Here is a 17261-nt window from a genome sequence, read left to right as displayed (position 1 = left end):
GACTAGTGAGCCATGAATTGTCAGATCTTATGATTTTTTTTGAATTAAATCAGGCATCCAGATTTTTAAGGACTGACAATCAGTATTTTAGGGCTTCCCCAGTGGCTCAGCAGTAAAGAATCTGCCTGCCAACGCAGGGGATGTGTGTTCGATCCCTGGGTGGGCAAGATCCCCTAGAGGAGAAAATGGCAACCCACTCCAGTGTGCTTGCCTGGGCAATCCCATGGACAGAGGAGCCTGGTGGGCTACAGTCCAGGGGGTCACAAAAGCCTTGGACATGACTGAGCGACTAAAACAACAACAATCAGTATTTTAAAAATATATGCAACATGGTAGGTGTCAGCCAGAGTACAGACCATCTGTACTCTTCAAGAGCAGTTTGGTTAGAGCACTCGGGGTATTCCTACTCATGGAATACTGTTGCTACTTGTTGGAATACGTATCCAGTTATTAGCGGGATTGCATTCAACCAGACCATCTGTCTGTGCTCTCAGCTGAGAAGTGGTCACACAGAGAACTCATGGATCCCAGGCAGCTGTTTTGGAACCAAACCACACCAACCAGGCAAGAGACGGCACAGGGTCCTGGAGTGTCAGAGCCAGAGGTGGCCTCCCCGTGGCACAGGGTTGGGGGAGAGATGGACACTGAGGCCAAAGTGAAGGGACGTGCCCAGCATCGCACCGGTCTCCTGCCCCCAGCTCGGGGCTGCCTTACTCCTAGGTCTATTGCCCAATCCTCCTTGCCTCTTAGTCACTGGTATTTTGGACTGTTGGCTAACACCGGGTGCCTAGCAAAGGAAAAGAGAAGCCCCTTTCAGGAAGGCCTCAGCCCCCGGAATGTCGCCAGCAGGACTTGGGCAAGGCTGCATGATTACCACCTAAAGGGGTCACAAGTGGCAGAGGATCCGAGAAGGGACGATGGCAGGGGCTTGGAAGGCACTGGTACTGGTGGCAGGGTTGGCAGCCGTGGCCTGTGTGGCCCAGCGTGGCCTGAGCTATGAAGAGATCGTCACCCAGGCCCTGAAGTTCTTCAACCAGGGGAGGCGAGGACAGCGCATCTTTGGCCTGCTGGAGAGCACCCCGCCGCCACCTGATTTGGTGAGGGTCAGGGGCTCAAGCCCGGGGAGTGGGTACCACCTACCTCACAGCATCCTGTGAGGCCAGCAGGCAGGAGCAGGTGCCCCAAACAGGCACAAAGTGCTCGGTTAACAGCAGATGCTGCTGTTATTACTATGATGTTTCTCCACTCAGAAGGTAAAACAGAGACTGGAATCTCTCTCCAGCCTGACAGCTGGCTAGCTGATCAATTCTGGGTTTTGCCCAAGGGTGGAATGTGGGGTCTGGGAGTCCATTCTGCACTCAGGCCCTGGACTTGAAGGAGTAAGCAGAGCTGTTTCAAAGGATGGACAGGAGCCAGACTGGTCCCACCAGAAGGCACCTCAGCAGGGCCTTCCAGGGTCCCCCTTCCCACCCCCTTACCTCTCTCCTGGCAGTTGAGCATGCAAGGCAAGTATTCTAGGTCCTTTGTCCCAGAAGAGGAGATTGAGGTGCAGAGATGGGAGGTGACCCCTCAAGGTGGTCCAGCCATGAAGTGGTGGCCTCCGCTGGTTTCCAGAAGCCATGCGCACCTTCAGTCTCTGCTGAGGCTGTTTGAAGCAGCCGCCTGTCTTAGGTGGGAAGTGCAGACTTTGGGCAAGCCCTGTCAACTTGGAACTGTGATCTCTCTCCTCCCTGCCTTTGTTCTCTCCTGTGTAAAAGGGAGATGACTGTGACTCTTCTCCTGCTTCTTTAGAACTCCACCACGATCCCGCTCAACTTCAGGATTAAAGAGACTGTGTGCTTCCTGCTCTGGTACCGCCGAAGGCCCCGAAAGTGTCCTTTCAGGGAGGGCGGGGTGAGTCTCCCATCCATCCCCTGGCTCCCCGCCCCAATGAGCAGGACAAGGAATCTCCCCTCTCTCTCACCTCCTTCCCGGAGGCCGAGTTTGCTTCCATCCACCCACAGACAGGTGAGGTTTGACTGTGGAAGCTTTTTTAAAAAATTGGGTTTTTCCTTATGGCTTTTTCTTACTACAATTTGCCCATCCTTATTAGAAAAGCAATACATGCTAAAGAAGCAACTAAATATTAAAAGAGAAAGAACAAAGGGGGACCATAATCCGCCTCAGTTCAATTTAGTCACTCAGGTGTGTCTGACTCTTTGCGACCCCATGGACTGCAGCACACCAGGCCTCCCTGTCCATCACCAACTCCTGGAGCTTACTCACACTCATGTCCATGAGTCAGTGATGCCATCCAACCATCTCATCCTCTGTCGTCCCCTTCTCTTGCCTTCAATCTTTCCCAGCATTGGGGTCTTTTCCAATGAGTTAGTTCTTTGCATCAGGTGGCCAAAGTATTGGAGTTTCAGCTTTAGCATCAGTCCTTCCAATGAATATTCAGGACTGATCTCCTTTAGGATGGACTGGTTGGATCTCCTTGCAGTCCAAGGGACTCTCAAGAGTCTTCTCCAACACCACAGTTGAAAACCATAAATTATTTTTTAGTTTTTGTTGATGCTTTTATAATCCACCCAGATAACTGCTGGCTTTATTTTTCTGGGCTCCAAAATCACTGCAGATGGTGATTGCAGCCATGAAATTAAAAGACGCTTACTCCTTGGAAGGAAAGTTATGACCAACCTAGACAGCACATTAAAAAGCAGAGACATTACTTTGCCAACAAAGATCCGTCTAGTCAAGGCTATGGTTTTTCCAGTGGTCATGTATGGATGTGAGAGTTGGACTATAAAGAAAGCTGAGCACCGAAGAATTGAGGCTTTTGAACTGTGGTGTTGGAGAAGACTCTTGAGAGTCCCTTGGACTGCAAGGAGATCCAACCAGTCCATCCTAAAGGAGATCAGGCCTAGGTGTTCATTGGAAGGACTGATGTTAAAGCTGAAACTCCAATACTTTGGCCATCTGATGCGAAGAGCTGACTCATTTGAAAAGACCCTGATGCTGGGAAAGATTGAGGGCAGGAGGAGAAGGGGACGACCGAGGATGAGATGGCTGGATGGCATCACCGACTCGATGGACATGGGTTTGGGTGGATTCCAGGAATTGGTGATGAACAGGGAGGCCTGGCGAGCTGCGGTTCATGGGGTCGCAAAGAGTCAGACACGACTGAGGGACTGAACTGAACAGATAACTGCTTTTCTAATATTAGGAAAATATTTTATTATAGCAAACTAACAAAATTTAGAGAAGCGACGTAAACAACAAAAAATCTGCAACCCCACTACTCAGGAGACAACATTAACTGTTGGTGTATCATCTTCGGTACCTTTTTGATGTACACACGAGTGTTTTAAACAATATAACTCCCTCTCCGCTAATTTATGGAGACCCTTTCCCGTGTAAGAACTTGCATGAAAGTCCTTAATGCTATCGGGCGCACACGGAGCCTGCCCGGGTGTCCCCAGCGGCCGCTGCTCCCTCCGGCGTCTAGCGGGTGGATTGGAGTTCGGGAGTCGGGGGACCTGGGCGAGGGCGCCGTCTGCTACAGCCTGTGTGCTTGCTCCCCGGCAGGAGGAGCGGAACTGCACCGGCTCCTTCTTCATGCTGCGGCAACTCCGCCTCCTGTCTCTCAACTGCGTTCCGGACCGTGAGCTGGAGCCGGAGGTGAGCCCCTGCGCCCTCACCTGCCCCAGTTCCCGTCTCAGTGGCGCTCTGCCTGGTGACCGCCAGTGATCGAGGGTCCCTCATCCGGGCCACTGACTTAGGCGCGTGGAACCTCAGTTTTGGAGGTCCCAGACCTTAGACCTGGAAACTGAACCGGTCTAAACTCAAGTAGTCTGGAGGGGAGAGGCGTGGCCAGACCTTGATGATTGACTGCTAGTCGTCGGGCAGAAGGGGTTGGGGGCAGGAACTGATGGTCTCCTCCTGGGGCTGGGAGGGGACTCAGTCTTCCACCGGCTGTTCTCTGGGCCTTGAGCTCTGGTAACCCGCCTCCCCATCCCACTTTTGGGAAGACCAGCCGGAGGTGGAGCCTCCTGGTAAGTGAGTGCAATAGCCGGGGTGGACAAGAGTGGCAGGCGTTTCTAGCCCCTCTGGGCTTTGGGAGTGGGCCTGACTGGGGACCCCTCCAGCACCATCACCAGGGTCACTGCCTGGACCTCAAGACTCATCCCCACCTGGGGATAGAGGGGCCGCACGTGGGACAGGAAGGGGGGGGGGGCGATCGATGAGGGCGCTAACCGCGGCATCACTTCTGCAGCCTCGCCGCCGGGAGAGGCGCTCTGCTGGGTCTGCTGGGGAAGACCCTCCAGAACTTGACAGCTCCAATCTGCCACCTGCGGTCAGGGACATGTACGAGAGAGCCAAGTACGATATCATCTCCAACATCCTGAGGAATTTCTAGGGCTGGAGAAGGGAAGGGATGCCCTGCAAGCCCACAGCGACCTGCGATTCCTACCCATTCTCTGCCTCTGCTGCCCTTAGCACTCCCTGGCCTGCAAATGAGCCCACCCATATTCCTCAGCCTTTGCACACCTGCTTCCCTCTGCCGGGGAATTCCTGCCCATCCCGTGTCTGTGGATGCTCCACATCCTTCCAGGCATAGGTCCAAAGTCACCTCCCCCAGGAAGCCTCTCTGCTCTTCCCTGAGCAGCACGTGTCCTTCCCTCGACCGTGGTGCAGTCACGATCCTCAAACCACGCTGGCAAGTACCAGCTGCGTCCTGGGCTACAGAGCACTGTCTCTCCTCCCAGCGGGGCCCTCCTGTGCCAGCTGCAGGGGGCTGGGGAGGGAGTTTCTCTGCCAAGTGCTCCTGAATCCCGGGAGGACAGTTCTTTCTGGGCAGGACCCTGAGTGTCCCTGTTCCCTGCTCAGTCACTGTGATAATGAAATGTCCCTTCATGTATCTAGCACCCCCAAGAGGGTGCCAGGGCATCCTCTGCTGAGAGCGCCAGGAGTGAAACTCAATAAAACGTTTCTAAGTTGAACGATGATGTGAATAAGTGAATGAATCAAGTGCCAGGGATGAACCAGCTGGACTTAGGAGGAAGAGACCAAGGAGGCAGGTCCTGGGGGTGAGATTCCACCGTGCACCTTGGGCACACAGACTCCCTGCGGTCAGGGCAGTGGCAGTGACGAGAAACGGGATAATGAGGGGCGCCATCTGAGGGCCATGCTGGGAGCTCAAAGGCAAAGTAACCTGCCCCCAGGTTATTCTGGAACCACCTCTCCTTCCTTTCGGCTACTTTTATTCTTCCTTCTTTATCATGAAGCTCCAGCCAGAACCTCTTCTGGATCCCCAGACTCGCACATCAGATGGCCTCATAGACGCCTCCCCATGGATGTCCTGGGGTGCCACCCACTCAGAATCTTCCCTCCAGACCGCCCTTCTTAGTGCCCAATCCAGCTGATGGCAGCCTCATCCACCCAAGGACGTGAGCCCTGCTCAGACTCTCTGCTGTCTCTCAGGGAGAGTCTGGTTTTGGAGAGTTGGTCTCAGTTCCTGATCCATCCAGCCCTGTGAAGAGGGCCTGGCACATGGCAGTTGCTCAGTAAATACTTGAGTGGACGAGAGCCCTTTTCTTCTCACCAGTAGGCCCCCTTTTTCAAATCTTTGCTAGAGAAATATCTGTGGGAAACCCTCTCATTTGAGGGGCCATAGTGTAGAGCCCCTCGGGGGAATGGGTTTTTTCAGCCAGGGCTTCCCTGGTAGCTCACCTGGTAAAGAATCCGCCTCCAATGCCAGAGACTCTGGTTCACTTCTTGGGTCAGGACGATTCCCTGAAGGAGAGGCCACAAACTCCAGTATTCTTGCCTGGAGAATTCCATGGACAGAGGAGCTGGTGGGCTACAGTCTATGGGGTTGCAAAGAGACAGACATGACTGAGTGACTAAGCACAGCACAGGGAAGCCAAAGACTCCTGTTAATGATAATAGCCATGATTTATGAACGCTACTTCCCAGTGAACCGAAACACACTTCTCAGGTCTTAGAACAGTATTGCAAGGTGCATGCGTCACCAGCAACTTTTAGTGAGAAAACTACGCCTCAAGGAAATTGGTTGACTCGACTGTAGTCCACACTCCAACCCCCTTGTAATCTAAATCTAGGAGCGTGTAATCTAAATCTAAACTGAGGGAGTGACCCTCAGGTGGGAAATGGGCAGGTTTGGGTGGACCAGGATAAACTAGACCTCAGACCATCTCTCCCTGTGGTGGGGTGATGATGTTCACCTGGAGAAGGCCCTTGTAGCCCCACAGAAGGTGCCAGCAGCTAAGGCACACCGTCTACCACTCTCTTGCCTGACCTCCATCCCCAAGAGAATACTCACAGGCCTCAGCCAGGTCTTCTGTGGGGCCCTGGACAGTAATGGGGCTCAGCAACTTCTCCCCGGAAGTTCAAGACTCATCTGTGGCGGTCAATGCTGCATCACACGCGGTCTGGGGAAGCTGGCCCATCATACTGTACCCAGTGAGAGGCAGGCCTATGGGACCAGCCACCAGGCTCTGCTGGGCTGCCCTGCTGCATTCTCCTAGTCCCAGCATGATCAGGCCCTGAGACAGCACCAAGGCGCCAAACACAGCTCAGCCTCTTGGCCTTGGCAGCTTCTGAAAGTCTTCAGAGCCATCAGAGCAAGACTGAGAAGGGAGAATTCACCGGGGTTGGGCATGGGAACACAATGGGTGAGCAGACCTCTAGGTTAACATCTAAACGGCTGCAGAAATCAACTTTCGCTCTCTGTACAGATACTTGTAGCTCAGCTGGTAAAGAATCTGCCTGCAATGCAGGAGACCCAGGTTCAATTCCTAAGTCTGGAGAAGGAAATGGCCACCCACTCCGGTATTCTTGCTGGAGAATCCCATGGACAGAGGAACCTGGCAGGCTACAGTCCATGGGGTCACAAGAGCTGGACAGGACTTAGTGACTAAACCACCATCACCATAGACAGATATGATGTGAGCTTTATTTTTAAAAGAAAAAATGACCATAGTCATTTTATGTCCCATTTTACAACCAGCTTATTTTCCTTTAACCTATCAGCCAATACACTTCAGTCATTATTGGGTCACATTTTTTCTTTTTTTCTGTCTTATGCTCCATTGGGTGACTAGACTTCCATTTATTTAAGTTACTCCTGCTGTTGAAGTTGTTCCCGTTTTTTTGTTTTGTTTTTAAACAATGTTGAGATAAAAATAAGTTCCTAGAATGGAAATAGTATCAGAGTGTATGAACATGTTAAGAACTTAATGTATTGGTAAATTACTATCTAGGATTGTAGACAGTAATTAAGCAATATTGCTGTTCTGGCAGTTTTATTTATGCTACTTGGAAATAGGGAATGGCCTGAGTGCCCAGCCAACAGAGGAATGGTTAAGTAATCTGTGTTATACTCACTGGATTGCATATTGTACAGCCTTTAAGGTAAATCTGAAGACAACGTTATATCAAGGAAAATGCTTGTGTTAGACTTGAGCAAAGGACCTGCTAAGTTGGGTTCATCTCCACGTGATGGAGACCACAGAGCCCTTGGAGTCCACAGGTCCCCTCATCATCTCGGCCTGAACTGCACCCCAGGATCTGGAGCCCCAGAAGAGACAGTAAACCTTGGGGCCTTAGAGGCCACAATGCAAATCAGTGTCCAACTTTCTTTTTTAAACAGCTTTATTGAGCTGCAGTTGACACAGAATAACTTGCACATATTCAAAGTATACATTTGATAAGTTTGACATAATGTACATCTGTGAAACCATCCCCACAAGATAGTGCACATACCCACCACCCCTCCAGAGTCTCCTCACACCCTTTAAACTCTGAGTCCTCATCGCCCTGCTGTCCTCAGGCAATCCGCGATCTACTTCTGTTGCTGCGTTAGTTTGCATTTTCTACTTGTTGTTCCCTCAGGCGTCTCTGACTCTGTGTGACCCTATGAACCGCAACGCGCCAGGCTTCCCTGTCCTTCAACAACCCGCAGCTTGTGCAAACTCATGTCCATTGAGTCACTGATGCCATCCAACTGTCTCATTCTCTGTCGTCCCCTTCTCCTGCCTTCAATCTTTCCCAGCAGCTGGGCCTTTTCTAATGAGTCAGCCCTTCCCATCAGGTGGCCAAAGGATTGGAGCTTTAGCATCAGTCCTTCCAATGAATATTGAGGACTGATTTCCTGTAGGACTGACTGGTTTGATCTCCTTGCAGTCCAAGGGACTCTCAACAGTCTTCTCCAATACCACAGTTTGAAGGCATCAATTCTTCGGCGTTCAGCCTTCTTTATGGTCCAGCTCTCACATCCATACATGACTACTGGAAAAACCATAGCTCTGACTAGATGTCTGGACCTTTGTCGGCAAAGTAATGTCTCTGCTTTTTAATATGTTGGTCACTGCTTTTCTTCCAAGGAGCAGGTGTCTTTTAATTTCATGGCTGCAGTCATTGTCCACGGTGATTATGGAGCCCAAGAAAATAAAGTCTGTCACTGTTTCCATTGCTTCCTCATCTATTTGCCATGAAGTGCTGGGTAGAGTTCTGTATAAATGGAAATCTGCTATAGACTGGAGGTTTGTGTTCCCTCAAAATTCACATGCTGAAATTCTAACCTCTAAAGTAATGGTATTTGCAGACTGGGCATTTGGGATGTACTGATATTAGGTCACGAGGGCTCTGGAATAACTGATGTTATAAAAGGGACTGTGGAGAGCTCGCGTGCCATCCCCGCCATGTGAAGACACACAGCAAAAAGGCGGCTGTCTGTGAGCCAGGAAGCGGGGCCTCACTAGACACTGAATCTGCCAGTCCCTTCATCTTAAACTTCCCATCCTCCAGAATTGCAAGAAATACATTTCTGCTGTCTATAAGCCAGTCAGTCTTTGGTAATTTTTATAGCAGCCTGAACAGACCAAGACACAGCACACAGCAATGTCCTCCTTTTTTGACCAGCTTCTTTCACTAAGCATCATTATTTCGAGATTCTTTCATGCTGTATCGAAACATCAATCATTCCAATCTCCTAAGAGAAGTGGGTATCCACCCTCAGGGCACCTGGAGACAAGTGAAAAAACTGAATTATAAATTTAGAATCATCCTTCAAATAATAGGCCCAGATGGCTTCACTGGTGAATTCTATCAAATATTAAAAAAAATAATACTAATTCTTTACAAACTCTTACAGAAATAAAGGAGGAGGAAACACTTCACTCGTTCTATGAGGCCAGTACCACCAGCCAAGGACATCACAAGAAAAGAAAACTACAGAATATAGCTCTAGTGAACACAGATGTATTATAAAAAACTCCTTTAAAAAATATCAGCAAGCCATTCAGCAACACATAAAGGATTACACACCATGACCGAGTGGGATTTATTCTAGGAATTCAATGTTGTATCAGTATCTTGAAAATCAATTAATGTTATATACTGTATTAACAGCTGAAAGGACAGGAAAAGCTGATAGGTGCAGGAAAAGCATCTTATGAAATCTAATACCTATTCATGACAAAACAGAATGCAACTTCCTTGAGAAAGGTCTCTGATGAAAACCCCACAGCTTGACATATTCACTGGTGAAGGACCATGTTTTCCTACCTAAGACTGAGAACAAGGCAACCATGTCTATCTGTGGCATTTATACACCACACTGTACGGCAGGTTCTTTTCTATTTTTTTTTTTCAGCAAAAGCATGCAGCTTGTGGGATCTACTCCCCAACCAGGACTGAACCCAGGCCATGGTGGAGAGAGCTCTGAGTCCTAACTACTAGGTTAGCAGGGAACTCCCTATACTGGAGGTTCTAGGCAGTGCAACAAAGCAGGAAAAAATTAAAGGCATCTGTATTGGAAAGATAAAACTATTTTTATTCACAGATGGAATATCATATGCATAGAAAATCCCAAGGAATACACATATGTGAAAAATTTTTTTAAAGATAAAGACTTTAAAGGGAATTTCCTGGTAGTGTAGTAGTTAGCAGATCCCCGGTGGTCTAGTAGTTAGGATTTGGGGCTTTCACTGCCATGGCTCAGGTTCAATCCCTGGTTGGGGAACATCCTTCAAGCTGTGCAGCACAGCCAAAAAAGAAAGAAAAAATAACTAATGGATGAGTTTGGCAACGTCACAGGATACAAGATCAACATACAAAAAACCAATGGTATTTCTATATACTAACAAAAAACACCTCCCCAAATAAAATTAAGTCAGTGTAGTTACACCCACACAGCATAAAACACAAAAGCAGTTAGGATCAACTTAACAGAAGGCAGTGCAACCCTTCAAAAATGAGAAAATATTGCTGGGAGAAATAAAGGAAGATCTAAACAAATGACAAATATTCCATGTTCATGGACTGGAAGACTGCATTGTCAGGATGCTAATTCTCCCCAAATTGATCTCTACATTCAACACAGCATCTATTAAAAACCCGGGAAGCTTTTTGTAGAAACTGACAAGCTGGCCTATAAAAGCTAACAGGAATGCGAAGTGCCTAAAATATTCAAAAGGATTTTTAAAAATAACAAAGCTGGAGGACTTACATTATCTATTTTTAAGATTTAATGCTGGAAAACTCAGTACCATACAATCAGCATAGTATTGGCTCATGGACAGGCATATAAATCAGTGGAACAGAACTGAGAGTCTAGAAATAAGCCCTTATATTTATGGTTAAGTGATTTCAACAAAGGTACCAAAGCAATTCAATGGAGGAAGAGATAGTCTTTGCAACAAATGTGCTGGGACAAATGGATACACACACACAGAGACACACACACACAGACACACAAACACACAGACACACACAGATACACACAGACACACACACACACAGACACACACACATACAGACACACACACACACAGAGACACAAAATGAAGTTTAAAATTAACTTGAATGGATTACACCTACACAAGAGCTAAAATTATAGAACTTCTAGAATTTCTTCATGACCTTGGGCTAGGCAAAACTCTTAAGATATGACACCAAAAAGTACAATCCATAAAAGAATTTATAAAACTAAACTTAATCAAAATTAAAAGCTTCTACAACACTATTAAGATATTATTCTTCAATACTATTAAGAAAATGAAAAGATGAGCTATAGGCTGGGAGAAAATATTTGCAAATCATTTATCTGATAAAGGATTTGTATCTAGAATATGTAAAGAATTAACTCAATAAGACATATGACCCAACTTACAAAGGGTAAGTTTTCAGTAGATATTTTATTACAGATATACAAATGGCTAACAAGAACATGAAAAGATGCTCAAAAACCATTAGCCATTAGAGAGAAATACAAATTGTCAGTTTCTTAAAAAGTTAAACATAAGCTTACCGTATGTATGATCCAGCAATTCTGCTCCTAGCAATCTACCTGAGGAATGAAAATGTATGTGCACAGAAACTTGTACGTCAGAGCAGTACTGTTCATAAAAGCCCCACGCTGGAAACAAATTAAACATTCATCAATTGGTGAAAAAAAATGGATAAACAAAATGTGGTATATGCATACAGTGGAATCTATTCACAGGAACAATAACATAAAAAGAACAAACTACCAATACCTTCTATGCCATCAATGAATCTCAAAAACAGTATTCCAAGGAAAGAAGCCAGACACAAAGGACCACATATTGTATGATCCTATTTATACAAAACATCTAGAACAAGGAAATCCATAGAAACAGAAAGCAAAATAGTGGTTGCCCAAGGATGAGGGTGAGAATGAGGACTAACTGCATATGGGCATGGGGAAAGTTTATGGAGTGATGAGAATATCGTAACATGGGGCAGCGGCAATGGTTGCACAACTCTGCACGTTTACTACAAACTATTGAACTGCACACTTAGAATGAGTGAGTACATTACACCTCAATAAAATTATTTTTAAAAACCCAGTGATTCAAAACAAAGGGAAACTAGGAAGCATGATTAGGTGAACTTTGGATCTGCATATACCTGACTGCCCTCAAGTTCTTCAAGAAAATAATGGTCGTGTCTCTTCTGTGTGTCTGGGGCTGGCACACAATAGGGGTGACTGTTAAGGAGCTCACCATCTCGTGGGTGAGACAAGCACAAGGCCACTGTCCAGCTGGGGTTGTTAGAAACAAGCGTGGAGGAGACGTCCTGGGCCGGCCAGAGAGGCCAGACCACAGCAGCCTTCTCCGCCCTGCTAGGTGGTTTGCATTTTCACCCTGAACTGCAAACCTAGAGTGAGTGAGTTAAACAGGGAACCGAGCTCCATTAGAGAAAAACATTTTGTGTCATCACTTGAGATGAAAAAGGAACAGTAAGCCTGGGAGATAACTGGTGAGAACCGTGAGATTCCCCTGCCATTTTCTGGTTGGGTAAAACTATGTTATTGTGAGCAGCAGTAAAAACCAGTGCTGCTGGTCTTTGGGGTGAAGAGGAGTGGGCTCTGTTGCTAGTTGTGAAGGCAGAGGAGTTCAGTGAACAACAACAGAGAAACGGAAAGTCAAGCAGATGAGCCGAGCTAGAGCTCCCTGGGCCACCCTGTGGTTCTGAGCAAAGCGGTGTAGGTTACATGGAAAGGGCTGTTAGCACATCACAGGCATTTGGCCTTTCTCCCACAGCCCAGAGCCCACAGCTAATCTGGTTTCTTGTTTCGACATAAAGGTACCTGTTTCCATAATTACAACACGGTTTCTTCTCTCTCCCTCGCTGCTCAGCCTGCTTCTCGAAGACCCGTCACGGTACTGGGCGGCAGACCTCCACGCTGGGGGCTTGCAGGATCAGCTGCTCCAGAGGACAAAGACACTGCTCCCCCAGCTGAACTGGACAGTGAGCGTGGAGATCTGGCCTCGGTTCTTGACAATACTATCGGTTAGTTGATGAAATCAGGTCAGTTGCTCAGACTTTTGAGATCATTTCTTTATGCTAAAATGAGCCACGTTACCTGGAAGTAACAGGCACAAGGGCCTGAGCATGGAGGTTACTTACTGAGAGGCCCGAGCGAGAATCAACAGTGCTGGTGGGGGAATGTGGGTGACGTACCCTTCCAAAAACTTCTAATTGTCATCCGAGAGTGTAACCATCACCCCCTGGATGAGACTCGCCAACAGCTGACTTTAGGAAGAGTGTGAATGCAGAGTTTCCTAAGACCCACCGCCACAGTAACCAGCGTGCAGTCTCAGGAAGACAGATGTGGAACGTGGCTCCATCCGGGGAAGTGGAAACTGCACACAGGGGCCCGGTTCTCACACATGGGCGAGCCTATGAACCACGGCGGAGACTTGTCTGCATAAGGACCTGAGCTGCACTTCAGTCCAAGGGAACCAGTCTCTGGGGAGGGGTCAATCTGTGGTTTAAAAACTTTCCAGTGACTTCTACGTGCACCAAAGCTAAGTACCTCCGGCTTGGAGTATAAAAAAAAGAGCTGGGTGTTTTGGTTCCAGGCACTCACAGGCCAGTCACATTCTGCTGAGGAACTCTTGTGGAGTTTTAGGGCAGGGAGTGAAGAAAAGTGGGGAGATCCAAGAAAGGGGTGATCTGGACAGGAGCAAACATGCAACATGTTCATGAAGTTTTTTGCGTATTTTTTCATCGGAACCCATTCTTATAAAATACACACACGTCTCTTTGAAAACTACATCTGCCATCCAGTTGGGCTTTTTTCTTATTTCCACAGAAACGTTTTCACTTTGTCCAATATTTTTTCACTGAATTACAATAAAAATATGATTTACCTCTAATTAAAAATAAATAAATAAATCAGGGAAGGGCAAGAAGGTATTAGGAGTGTACTCTTTATTTCTCTTTGGTTTCTTAACACAAAAGACATGCGTTCTATAAATAAAAGGAATGAAGGTTTTCTGGGAAACAATAAATTGGGGGGAGGGAGAGTCAGAATTCCTACCTACTCACATCTCTGTGGCCAAGTCAAAAGGCTGGTCTTCAGCTCCCATCCTGGCTTTGCTCTCAGATGAAACCCAGAAGAGAAGGCTCCTTGTGTTATTACCTAAGGGGAAATACCCAAGGACAGCTGAGGCCACAACCCTCTGCTCAGAGCTGGGCTGGACCCCAAGGCTTACTGTTCACAGTGTCTGTCCCACATCCCTTCCACAGTATCTCTGGGTGATGTCTTTTCATGGTTTTCCTGGAAAGGCTCCAACACCAAAGGGTCAGACCAGCCACCTGTGAAAAGTTATGACCGTCGGACCGAGGAACCTACTGTGGAGAGCGTGAAATGTTGGTGTCGGCTCGCTTGTGCTCAGAATCCAAGTCAAAGCACTGGCTCCACCTTACTTGGAAACACTGAGCCCAGGTGCGGCAGTGTAACTCCGCCCCGGGGAAGTGGGGGTAGGCATAGGAAGGTCACCGCAAGAGTGGCAGATGGTGGGAAACTGAGCTCTCAACCCCGATGGCAAAATCTGGGTCAGCATCCTAAGGACCTGGCGAGGCCCCCTTGCTGATTCTTAACACATTCACAACTCAGGCTTGTCAGTGCTGTTGCAAATTCACAAAAGGAAGGGGCTTATAATAAGATGTGCATCGGAAACTCCTCTCTTAACAGGAAACACGGACCCCACCCTCCTTCCAAGTCTACCTTGAGAGGCAAACAGGGAGTGAGAAATGCTGGAGCTCCACCGTGAGCCTGGGCTTAAACTGGATCAGACTGTTTAGTCTTTTAAAATAAAAACATCATTTTCGGGTGCTTTTAGCAAAGGCCCAGCTCCACCTAAGTGGCAGGTGTCAAAGGTACTTCCTCTGGAAACATGGCGATTGCACACATTGGTAAGCCTCCTGGTCCCAGGGTAGGAGAGATGTCTCAGAATGCCACATTGTGCCTTTCTGAATGGGCTTCCAGGACACCCGGGCAGATGCGGCGATGGGCAGGAGACCAACCAAGTAGAGACTGGGACCCTGAGACCCAATCTCGCGTTGGAAACGTATCCTCTCTTAAGTCTCTACTGGAAGCATTTTAGGAAAACCTGATTTTTGGCAGCAGCAGTTGAGGAACAGCTCCCCTGCCCAGCGCACCGATCACAGAAGTGTCCTCCCGTCGGTTTTCTGCTGTGCAACGTCAAGGTCCTATCCAGGGAGGACGAAGGAGGAGCATGGAGTCTCTTCAAGAGGTCGTTTGCTAAGATCATAGGAAGAAATATAAAATCTGTTCTTTGCAGCAGCAAGAGATTCTTTCGGCTTTTACTTCCTTGGGTCGTAAAGCCGGCTTTGTGAGAGTGTAAAGGTCCACCTTGCTGGTCGGTCTGCCAAGGGCTGGAGGGGAGGCCAGACCCCTGGAGTTGGCGAGTGGATGGGGGAGCAGCCGACTGGCGGGGGAGAGGCGGCGGCTGGACCAAGCCAGCCCTGGGCTGGTGGAACGACCAAGTCCCTGGTTAGGTTCTCGAGGTACGAACGGTCGACGTGCCCCAGAAGCGTCACGAAGAGGAAAACTATCCGAGGAGGACAGGTGGGCAAATGAGCATCTGGCCAGACCTGCTGCTTCCTGCCGGCCAAGGGAGGGAGGGGCGCGGGGGGGCGGCGCTCTGCACGGGCTCCACGGTGGCAGCGGGAGGGGGCCACCGGGCACGCGGAGCCCCGGCGATGAGCTGGGAGCTCCCACCTAGAAAGGCGGCGATAACTCAGCCAACTCGCTAAGCCTACGATTAAAAGAGTCCTCTGACAGTGGGTGTGGAGACAAACCCCGTGAGCACCGTGCTACAGGACTGGGTAAGAGTGCACTGGTTCCAGACGCGCGGAGGGGCTCAGAGGGAACCCCGCGTGCCCTGCGAGGCCTCGGGACCCTGGGATCCGAAGAATGTGGGAGCAGATACCACCCTTTTCATGGCGGGTGGCGGTTTTCCATTTAAACACGTAACTGCCTTTAGTGTCTTTTATGTTTTCTTCTTGCAAAAAAAAAAAAAGCTCACTTGAAAAAAGTATTCTTCCTTCCAGTTTCTTTCAAGTGTTGCTTTAACTTTCCTTCAGTTTCTTTCAAGTTATCTTTTTTTTTTCCTTCTCCCTCGGTTTCTCTCGAATAAGATGAAAAAGACCTCATGGCAATCCCAATATTAGACACAGGAAAAGCTTCTGTTCTCCCTGCTTGCTCAGCAATGTAGACAAGAATCCTCGGGGCCCTTGGATGGAAAGAGGCACAGGGGCCCGTGTGCAGCTGGCCCTGCCATGCTGCAGGCTCGAAGTGAGGACCTCTGGCCTGTGTCCCTCTCCCCCGGCCACATCCCACAGTTACCAGTGGCCTCGGCCACTGCAGCTGCCCCATCGCAAACTGGCCACGATACGGCTGGCGTGCGGTAGGCGAGGACTGTCAAGATGGAAAGCCCTCTGCAGAGGGGCGGCCCACGGAGCTACAGCAGCTTGGAGGTGGGCTTGGATGGAGCCCGTGGATGTGTGGACCGGCCGAGCCGCTCCGTCACCGGCCGGCGGCGGGACCCACAGGGGCTCTGTCCCCCGCTGTGTATCCTGGTCACCCAGGCCTGAAGATCACAAGGGCTGCACAGCCAGGGAGGACTCAAGCACCTGAAACCCTGGACCTCCGGCGAGCTCCCGTTTCACCCTGTCGTCTGGCCAGCACCTCTCCCCAGGGGGACGGTCCCCGGGAGGGAGTGCTGCCCGTGTTTGTACCAGATCCCTGCCCCACCACGGCCCACCCCTGCGCCTTAGATGGTGAGCAGAGGGATGCAGCCCACACCGACCCCGCCCTCGTGACAGGCCATGGGGGCCATGAACGTCCAGCGGTCCGTGTCTGGGTCGTACATCTCCACCGAGCTCAGGTTGGACTGTCCGTCATAGCCCCCTACAGCGTAGAGCCGCCCGCAGCTGGCCACCAGGGAGACCCGGCTCCGGCGCGTGAGCATGGGCACGATCAGGCACCACTGGTCCGCCACTGAGCTGTACACCTCGGCGATGCTGAGGAAGCCCGAGCCGTCGTAGCCCCCGCACACGAACATCTTGCTTCCCAGGGAGGCGGCCCCGTGGCGGCAGCGCTTGTTGAGCATGCTGGCCGCCGGGTGCCACGTGGCCGTGTGGTGGTTGTAGTGCTCCACCTGCAGCAGGGAGAGGGGCGGTCAGGCCCAGGCTCGGCCGCCGGCGGCCCGGCTGCCCTCAGCGCCCGGGGAGAGGCTCGGGGGACGAGGAGCTCTGCCGGGCTGGGCCCTGGCCCCCAGGCCCACGTTCCTCAGCTGCACACGGGCTTGTGAGATGACAGGGATGGGCGACAGGGAGACGGCCTGGCCTCACCAGCTCTGTCTACACCCACAGAAAGAAATCGAAGAGCTGCCCGTGATGCGCTCGCTCTGTGTGGT

At 49.7% G+C, this 17261-nt stretch overlaps 2 protein-coding genes and 1 long non-coding RNA gene across 6 annotated transcripts in view; 1 reads left to right on the top strand and 2 right to left on the bottom strand.

Moving 5' to 3' along the window:
- Positions 1 to 662: 662 nt before the first annotated feature.
- Positions 663 to 4982, top strand: LOC113880943 (15 kDa protein B-like). Its single transcript, XM_027523644.1, has 4 exons — positions 663 to 1097; positions 1792 to 1893; positions 3568 to 3660; positions 4256 to 4982. The coding sequence occupies exons 1-4, from the start codon at positions 918 to 920 to the stop codon at positions 4397 to 4399; spliced, it is 519 nt and encodes a 172-aa protein (XP_027379445.1). The 5' UTR covers positions 663 to 917; the 3' UTR covers positions 4400 to 4982.
- Positions 4983 to 8473: 3491 nt separating this feature from the next.
- Positions 8474 to 12613, bottom strand: LOC113881043. Its single transcript, XR_003507913.1, has 2 exons — positions 11315 to 12613; positions 8474 to 9027 (listed from the first exon to the last, which is right to left on the bottom strand). It is a non-coding gene; the product is annotated as an uncharacterized LOC113881043 (long non-coding RNA).
- Positions 12614 to 13729: 1116 nt separating this feature from the next.
- Positions 13730 to 17261, bottom strand: part of KLHL18 (kelch like family member 18) — a 51260-nt gene continuing 47728 nt past the window's right edge. For 3 of the 4 annotated variants that reach the window (XM_027523854.1, XM_027523855.1, XM_027523856.1), the window contains one exon: positions 13730 to 17003. In XM_027523854.1, the coding sequence (XP_027379655.1) occupies positions 16617 to 17003 (387 nt within the window). In that variant the 3' untranslated portion in view covers positions 13730 to 16616. The remainder of the gene's footprint in view (positions 17004 to 17261) is intronic. The other variant, XR_003507912.1, reaches the window with a different exon arrangement.

Source organism: Bos indicus x Bos taurus, chromosome 22 (genome assembly GCF_003369695.1).
Source record: "Bos indicus x Bos taurus breed Angus x Brahman F1 hybrid chromosome 22, Bos_hybrid_MaternalHap_v2.0, whole genome shotgun sequence".
NCBI lineage: Eukaryota > Metazoa > Chordata > Mammalia > Artiodactyla > Bovidae > Bos > Bos indicus x Bos taurus.
This window is presented reverse-complemented; position numbering and strand designations above follow the sequence as displayed.

Excerpts from the sequence above, each read along its gene's own strand:
- LOC113880943 (XM_027523644.1), top strand. The coding sequence starts at position 918 with ATGGCAGGGGCTTGGAAGGCACTGGTACTGGTGGCAGGGTTGGCAGCC. Across the intron at positions 1,894-3,567 it reads GTCCTTTCAGGGAGGGCGGG|GAGGAGCGGAACTGCACCGG; the intron begins GTGAGTCTCCCA and ends GCTCCCCGGCAG. Across the intron at positions 3,661-4,255 it reads ACCGTGAGCTGGAGCCGGAG|CCTCGCCGCCGGGAGAGGCG; the intron begins GTGAGCCCCTGC and ends TCACTTCTGCAG.